Source organism: Orussus abietinus, unplaced genomic scaffold (genome assembly GCF_000612105.2).
Source record: "Orussus abietinus isolate OABI.00-Male unplaced genomic scaffold, Oabi_2.0 scaffold683, whole genome shotgun sequence".
Classification (NCBI taxonomy): domain Eukaryota; kingdom Metazoa; phylum Arthropoda; class Insecta; order Hymenoptera; family Orussidae; genus Orussus; species Orussus abietinus.
In genome coordinates, this window is record NW_019395222.1 from 1 (window position 1) to 9,011 (window position 9,011).

Genomic DNA, 9,011 nt, shown 5'->3' on the forward strand with positions numbered 1-9,011 from the left:
ATTCGACCTAGCTATCAATATAAAAACCAACGTCGGCAACGTAGGCATTTAGAAAAATCTTCTTTATCGACGTCGATCAAGTTCCTCGACGTGTTTCACTTCACCTTAACGCTGACGTTAATCAATCCCAATTGACGATTTGACGACAATTAAAAGTGTCGAAAGAATACGATTGGCAAATGAATTGATGCCGGAAGTTTCGACAGTTCAGTCTGGGATAGTTTACGACGTGTCATGGACGTGTCATTCAATTTGTGAATGCATCTTGCTGGCAGAGGTACACCGAAAGCTTCCTCGTTATATCGCTAGTCTGGCACAAAACGGAAGTGACGAAAGCCAACAACGTAAAAAGTTGGCGCTAAGATGCCTTCATTCTCATTTTTGACTTTCCGTGGCATTCAGTCAGGGCCTAAAGGTGAAGTGAAACGCGTCGAGAAATTAAACTTCATCTACACCCTTTTCGATGGTAACGCCATTTTGGATACTCACATGGTAACATAAGCTGGCGCGTCACGTTACAACATTTATACTTATCTTGTAATTTGTTTACAGTCTATGTTAAGAATTATGCGAAATGAAGCGTTTCATATGTCATTAAACTTCATCTACACTCTTTTCGGTGTTAACGCCATTTCGGATATTCAAATCGTAACATAAGCTGGCGCGTCACGTTACCGACATTTATATTTATCATGAAGTCTTTTGCAGTCTATGTTGAGAATTATGCGAAATGAAGCATTCCATATGTCATTAAACTTTATCTATACCCTTTTCGGTGGTAACGCCATTTTAGATACCCACATGGTAATGTAAACTGGCGCGTCACGTTACAACATTTATACTTATCTTGTAATTTTTTTACAATCTAATTTGAGAATTATGCGAAATGAAGCAATCCATATGCCATTAAACTTCACCTATACCCTTTTCGGTGTTAACCCCATTTTGGATATTCAAATAGTAACATAAGCTGGCGCGTCACGTTACCGACATTTATATTTATCTTGAAGTCTTTTACAATCTATGTTGAGAATTACGCGAAATGAAGCGTTTCATATGCCATTAAACTTCATCTATACCTCTATCGGTGGTAACGCCATCTTGGATACTCACATGGTAACGTAAGCTGGCGCGTCACGTTACCGACATTTATACTTATCTTGAAATCTTTTACAATCTATGTTGAGAATTATGGGAAATGAAGCGCTCCATATGTCATTAATCTTAAAATATACCCTTTTCGGTGGTAACGCCATTTTAGATACTCAAATAGTAACAAAATTTGGTGCGTCACGTTACCGACATTTATATTTATCATGAAGTCTTTTACAATCTATGTTGACAATTATGCGAAATGAAGCGCTCCATACGTCATTTCGGTAAAGTAATGATAAAGAGATCGATGTTAAACTGTCTAAATCCCGGGAATTCATTATTCTGACGACTGTGTAGTACCAGCGTCGCCATCTGTGACGTTTAGCTTGAACTAAATTTTTGCTCTAAAGGCACAGGTTAGCCACGAGACAAGCCCTTGCAATCATTCGTGGAAGTATTTCCCACATTTTGTGGTTTTCCTAACTACTCTTTTTTTTTTTCCGTCATCTTGATTGTATTATTTTATTATTACTTTTTCTAACCCATGATATTATATCGAATTTTTCTGCGTTTTCAGATGGAACTGCACACCAGTCCCACGAGAAACGCGACGGAGAAAAATCAGAAATATGGATCCGAAACCGCTTTTAAGGAAACTACACCAATCGGGTAAGTGGACTTTTTGGTTTATTGACTCGAAAAAGAAAAACACTCAAAATTCGTTTTATTACCGTACCCTTATTTAAAAAGTATTCAAACAATAAATATAATATATGAATTTTTCAAATTGCTTCTTCTCATTTTCTATGATAATACCGTAAACATTTAGATTTAATTGACCTGGAAATCACAGATGGCGCAGGGGGTCCTTCTGCAGTCAATTAGGGCCCCAGAAAGCATGAATACAGAGGATTTCTGGAGTTCTACATCGATTTCNTCAAATATCTAATATTAAAGAAAATAATAAATATCTCTAAAACTACGGCAGGTACAAAAAAATACATACAAGCAGTTTTGTAGAAAATTGAATTCCCTACAAAAAAGGTTGTATGCCGTTCACTGGTATCTTACACATTTCTTTGAAACAATTGACAATCGTTGTGTCAGATATTTTCAACTAAATCCGTGATATCTAATAAACTATGCGAGATACGATCGAAATGCATATCACCATTTTTGTAGATAATCATATTCTCTATCAAAAAGGTTATATGAAATACTGACGTATCTCGCACAGTATTTGAGTTATAAAAAAAAATTCAAATATATAACATTAAAGAAAATAATTAATATCTCCCAAACTAATTGAGATATCAACTTTTCCTCTTAGATGATGTTTGTTCATACCATAAACAACCATAACCAACTGTCAAACCTTGGCGCCACGGAAACCGTAGAATTAATACCCCCGAATTATTTTTTTCCGTCTATGGTTCCTTTGTACAGGACCCGAACCGATGGGGGAAACTCGGTCGGTAAACATCGCATCTCACGCCCGCCGCGATAAGCTAACAACTCGCGTGCTTTCGCGACAATTACGTTTAATTCGCTTTATCATCAGTCTGTCACTTGATAGGCACGTGTAGCCGTGATTCGAAGGCGTCCCGATGTGCGATTTCAGCGTCACTCTCACGTGGGGCTTAGATATGGATTAGTTTGGCAGTGTCTCGGCGACATTGCGAAAATAGAATCTTCGTCGAACTCAATTCTACGGCAGGCTCCGATTTATTGCACGCGCACCCGATTAAACGTGGACTTAGTAACGTATTAACGGAGATGATGAAACGGAGAGCGATTAAACGCGCACTTAATCAGGGATTAAGGGGAAGTGAAACCCCCTTAAAATTAGTCGACTTTTTTAAGGGTATTAGACCAAACTGTCCGGAACGTTGACACATCACTCCTGATCATCTAACAAGAAGTAAGAATTGTCTAACAAGAATAAGAATTGCAAGAATTGTCCTAATCTAACAAGAATAAGAATTGTATGAATTGTCCTAATCTAACAAGAATATGAATTGTAAGAATTGTCCTAATCTAAGAAGAATAAGAATTGTATGAATTGTCCTAATCTAAGAAAAATATGAATTGTATGAATTGTCCTAATCTAACAAGAATAAGAATTGTATGAATTGTCCTAATTTAACAAGAACAAGAATTGTAAGAATTGTCCTAATCTAACAAGAATAAGAATTGTATGAATTGTCATAATCTAACAAGAATAAGAATTATAAGAATTGTCCTAATCTAACAAGAATATGAATTATAAGAATTGTCCTAATCTAACAAGAATATGAATTGTATGAATTGTCCTAATCTAACAAGAATAAGAATTATAAGAATTGTCCTAATTTAACAAGAACAAGAATTGTATGAATTGTCCTAATCTAAGAAGAATAAGAATTGTAAGAATTGTCCTAATCTAACAAGAATAAGAATTGCAAGAATTGTCCTGACACATTCAAAATTTGGATTTTTGGAACAAATTCTTTAACTCAGCCCAGACCAGAATCAAAATGGCGTCGAGCTCTCATATTTCGATCAATTCACAATTATCGAAGGCTCTGATATGAAAAGCGAAAGGGTGAGGACACTTTTATGACGATTTAGAACACTCTGGTAATCGATAAACTCGCATTCGAACGGGATAAAGGTAATAAAAGTATTGTATGCGCTTCTATGCCAAAACGATGGTAATACTAGGTCTTCGAGTGAAGATTTAGTTGACAATGAAATCACAGATGGCGCAGGGGGTCCCTCTGCAGTCAATTAGGGCCCCAGAAGGCATGAATCCAGAGGATTTCTGGAGTTTTACTTCGATTTCTTTATAATTATTGTACGAAAACGACAGGTGGAGTATGCCATTTAGTACAATACTCAATATAATTCGATGATATAGCTCTCGTATTTCGATCAATATACATTTATCGAAGGCTCCGATATGAGAAACGAAAGGGTCAGGACAATTTTACGACAATTTAGAACACTCTGGTAAGCAATAAACTCGCATTTGAACGGGATAAAGGCAAAAAAAGTGTTGTATGCGCTTCTATGCTAAAACGATGGAAATACAAGGTCTCGGAATGAAAATTTAATTGACCAGGAAATCACAGATGGCGCAGGGTGTCCCTCTGCAGTCAATTAGGGCCCCAGAAAACATGAATCCAGAGGATTTCTGGAGTTTTACTTCGATTTCTTTATAATTATTGTACGAAAACGACAGGTGGAGTCATTTGGTACAATATCCAATATAATTCGGATGCCATTTGGTACAATATCCAATATAATTCGACCCAGCTGTCGATATAAAAACCAACGTCGGCAACGTAGCCATTTAGAAAAATCTTCTTTACCGACGTCGATCAAGTTCGTCGAAGCGTTTCACTGCACCATAGTAATCCCGTAAAAAAGGTTTAATTAATTAAAGATTACGTCTTTACATCGTCATACTGCAAACTTGCATCAAGGGGAGTAAAGTGCAATTCATTGAAGCCTGGTGTAAACTGGATTATACAGGATGATACCGCTACACCTTTTGCGTTTTCTCCAAGGAATGTTATCAACATCGAATGGCATTACCTAGAACGATTAGCGATGTCATATCTAAGCAGTAAATAGCTCACTCGAGGAATGTTTCCGCACTGATAACGAATTTCATTAGTCGATCGCCATTTGCATCTTTCACGTCAGATACATCATTGACGGTTGTTTCAGCATAAATCGCTTCTCGTATAATTAATCTCTTTAATGTGATGTGAAGCACGGCGAGGAACTTGATAGATGTCGGTAAAGAAGATTTTGCTAGATACCTACGTTGGCGACGTTGGTTTTTATATAATTCGACATAGCTCTCTATATAAAAACCATACTCCACCTGTGGTTTTCGTACAATAATTACATATAAATCGAAGTAAAACGCCAGAAATTCTCTGGATTTGTGCTTTCGAGGCTTTAATTGACTGCTGAGGGTCATCCTGCGCCATCTGTGATTTCCGTGACAATTAAACGTTCACTCGGAGACCTGGTATTACCATCGTTTTAGAATAAAAGCGCGAAAGACACTTTTTTTGCCTTTATCCTGTCCAAATGCGAGTTTATCGATTACCAGAATGTGCTAAATTGTCATACAATTGTTCTAACCCTTTTGTTTCACATATTGTAGCTTTCAATAATTTAATATCGACCGCAATACGACAGCTCGATAATAACGGTAATAAAAATTAAAAAATAATAAATTAGTAATAATAGTAAACAATAATTACATATGAATCGAAGTCAAACTCCAGGAATCCTCTGGATTTGTGCTTTCCGAGGCTCTAATTGACTGATGAAGGTCCTGCGCCATCTGTGATTTCCGTGACAACTAAACGTTCACTCGGAGATCTGGTATTACCATCGTTTTAACTCAAAAGCGCATAAGACGTTTTTTTTGCCTTTACCCCGTTTAAATGCAAGTTTATCGATTACCAGAGCGTTTAAAATTGTCATACAATTGTTCTAGCACTTTCGATTCTCATATTATAGCTTTAAATAATTTAATATCGACCGAAATACGACAGCTCGATATTAACGATAATAAAAATTCAAAAATAATAAATTGGTAATAATTGTAAACAATAATTACATATTAATCGATGTCAAACGCCCGAAATCCTTTGGATTTATGCTTTCCGAAGATTTAATTGACTGCTGAGGGTCATCCTGCGCCATCTGTGATTTCCGTGACAACTAAACGTTCACTCGGAGACCTGGTATTACCATCGTTTTAGCTTAAAAGCGCGAAAGACACTTTTTTTGATTTTACCCCATTTAAATGCGAGTTTATCGATTATCAGAGCGTTCAAAATTGTTATACAATTGTTCTAACCCTTTCGTTTCTCATATTATAGCTTTCAATAATTTAACACTAGGTTTACGGGACCCGTCAATTTGACGGAATTCAAACTTCGAAAAGAAATACCGAAAAATCCATAGCATTAATTTTAACCATTTTTGTATCGTAAATTAATCATTTCATCCAAAGAATTTGTAGACACAATTATTTTTTCCTAAGCCTTCTAATTATTAAAATCTGTACGTAGTATACCTATCTCTACGAAACCCGTCAAATTGACGGACTAGCTAATTTCATAAACAATCCATACATATTTGCTTCGTTGCAGAGAGTGTAAGGCGAAGATGAGAGTGAAAGTTTGCATAGAAAGTGGAAAGATAGAAGGATCTTCGGATAGGGAAGAGGAAAACTTCTTGAAATGGTGTCGTAGCAAGAAAAGGATGCGCATTCTTTCTAGTTCTGACTCCAAGGATGAGAGGACGAGCATTCCAATGATTTCCGTGGTATTTTTTAAAAAAGGACTGTTTACTTAATAATAATCCATTTAAACGTAAAGCCTAGTGTCGTTTCATTCAGACTTAATTTGAATAAATCGATTTTTTAAAGAAAATCCGTGCTTTCGTTTACCCGTCAATTTGACGGATGCTCGTAGAAACAGGTATATATAAAATGCCCGTAAACCTAGTGTTAATGTCGACCGAAATATGACAGCTCTATAATAACGATAATAAAAATAAAAAAATAATAATGAAGTAGTAATAATAGTAAACAATAATTACATATAAATTGAAGTCAAACTCCAGAAATACTTTGGATTCAAGCTTTCCGAGGATTTAATTGACTGCTGAGGGTCATCCTGCGCCATCTGTGATTTCCGTGACAACTAACCGTTCACTCGGAGACCTGGTATTACCATCGTTTTAACTTGGAAGCGCGAAAGACACTTTTTTTGCCTTTATCCTGTTCAAATGCGAGTTTATCGATTATCAGAGTGTTCTAAATTGTCGTAAAATTGTCCTGACCCCTTCGATTCTCATATCAGAGCCTTCGATAATTGTACATTGATCGAAATATGAGAGCTCCCCGCCATTTTGGTTCTGGTCTGGGCTGAGTTAAAAAATTTGTTTCAAAAACTCAAATTTTGAATGTGCCAGGACAATTCTAAGATGATCACGAGTTATATGCCAAAGTTTCGGACAGTTTGGTTTAATACCCTTAAAAAAAAGTGTTTTTTTCGAATAGACTGATTTGAGGGGGGTTTCACTTCGCCTTAAGTGCGCTATCGGCGCGGAAAAATATTATCGACTCGATGATTGACGAGGAAATATATCACGAGGAAGGATTTATGGAGAAAGTTTAATCATTGGGGAATACATAATATATCCATAAAACATCCTCAATGCCAACAATTTCCGCCGAATATTTTGTTCTTAAGGTGAAGTGAAACCTCCTTAAATCAGTCGATTCGAATACAACACTTTTTTTTAAGGGTATTAGACCAAACTGTCCGAAACTTTGGCACATCACTCCTGATCATCTAAGAATTGTCCTGACACATTGAAAATTTAGATTTTTTGAAAAAATTTTTTACCTCGGCCCAAACCAGAATCAAAATGGCGTCGAGCTCTCATATTTCGATCATTATACAATTATCGAACGATTTGACATGAGGAACGAAAGGGTCAGGACAATTTTACGACAATTTAGAATACTCTGGTAAACGATAAACTCGCATTTGAATGGAATAAAAGGCAAAAAAAGTATTGTATGCGTTTCTATGCCAAAACGATGGGAATACGAGGTCTTGGTGTGAAAATTTAATTGACCTGGAAATCACAGATGGCGCAGGGGGTCCCTCTGCAGTCAATTAGGACCTCAGAAAGCATGAATTCAGAGGATTTCTGGGGTATTACTTCTATTTCTTTTTAATTATTGTACGAAAACGACATGTTGAGTACACCATTTAGTACAATAAAAGCGTCAGGACCATTGTACGACAATTTAGAACACTCTGGTAATCGGATAAACTCGCATTTCAACGGAATAAAGGCAAAGAAAGTGTTGTATGCGCTTCTATGCCAAAACGATGGTAATCCGAGGTCTCGGAGTGAAAATTTAGTTGACCTGGAAATCACAGATGGCGCAGGGGGTCCTTCTGCAGTCAATTAGGGCCCCAGAAAGCATGAATACAGAGGATTTCTGGAGTTCTACATCGATTTCTTGATATTTATTGTAGGAAAACGACAGGTGGAGTATGTCATTTGGTACAATACCAATTCGACACAGCTGTTAATATAAAAACGAACGTCGGCAACGTAGGCATTTAGAAAAATCTTCTTTATCGACGTCGATGAAGTTCCTTGACGTGTTTCACTTCACCTTAAGGTGATTCGAATACTCGATTCGAATACAACACTTTTTTTTTAAGGGTATTAGACCAAACTGTTCGAAACTTTGACACATAGTGACTCGCAGTCGTCTTAGAATTGCCCTGGCACATTCAGAATTTGGATTTTTGAAAAGAAAACGTTTAATTTAGTCCAGGCTAAAACAAAAATGACAATTATTGAAGGCTCTAATATGAGAAACGAAAGGGTCGGAACAATTGTATGACAATTATGAGCGCTGTGGTAATCGATAAACTTACATTTTAACGGGATAAAGGCAAAAAAAGTGTTGTATGCGCTTCTTTGCTAAAACGATGGTAATACGAGGTCTCGGAGTGAAAATTTAATTGACCTGGAAATCACAGATGGCAAAAAAAGTGTTGTATGCGCTTCTTTGCTAAAACGATGGTAATACGAGGTCTCGGAGTGAAAATTTAATTGACCTGGAAATCACAGATGGCGCACGGGGTCCCTCTGCAGTCAATTAAGGCCTCAGAAAGCATGAATGCAGAGGATTTCTGGAGTTTTACTTCGATTTCTTGATATTTATTGCACGAAAACGAAAGGTGGAGTATGCCATTTGGTACAATATTTAACATAATTCGACCTAGCTATCAATATAAAAACCAACGTCGGCAACGTAGGCATTTAGAAAAATCTTCTTTATCGACGTCGATCAAGTTCCTCGACGTGTT

General features: G+C 36.7%; 1 protein-coding gene across 6 annotated transcripts in view; it reads left to right on the forward strand.

Moving 5' to 3' along the window:
• The first annotated feature begins 84 nt into the window (after window positions 1-84).
• LOC105703539 (proton-coupled amino acid transporter 1) overlaps window positions 85-9,011 on the forward strand; it is a 35,150-nt gene continuing 26,223 nt past the window's right edge. The window contains exons 1-2 of one of the 6 annotated variants that reach the window (XM_023433698.1): window positions 85-277; window positions 1,673-1,764. In XM_023433698.1, coding sequence (XP_023289466.1) covers window positions 188-277; window positions 1,673-1,764 — 182 coding nt within the window. In that variant the 5' untranslated portion in view covers window positions 85-187. Of the gene's footprint in view, window positions 278-338; window positions 493-1,672; window positions 1,765-9,011 lie in introns of those variants that run through there. The other 5 variants (XM_023433696.1, XM_023433700.1, XM_023433697.1 and 2 more) reach the window with 5 other exon arrangements.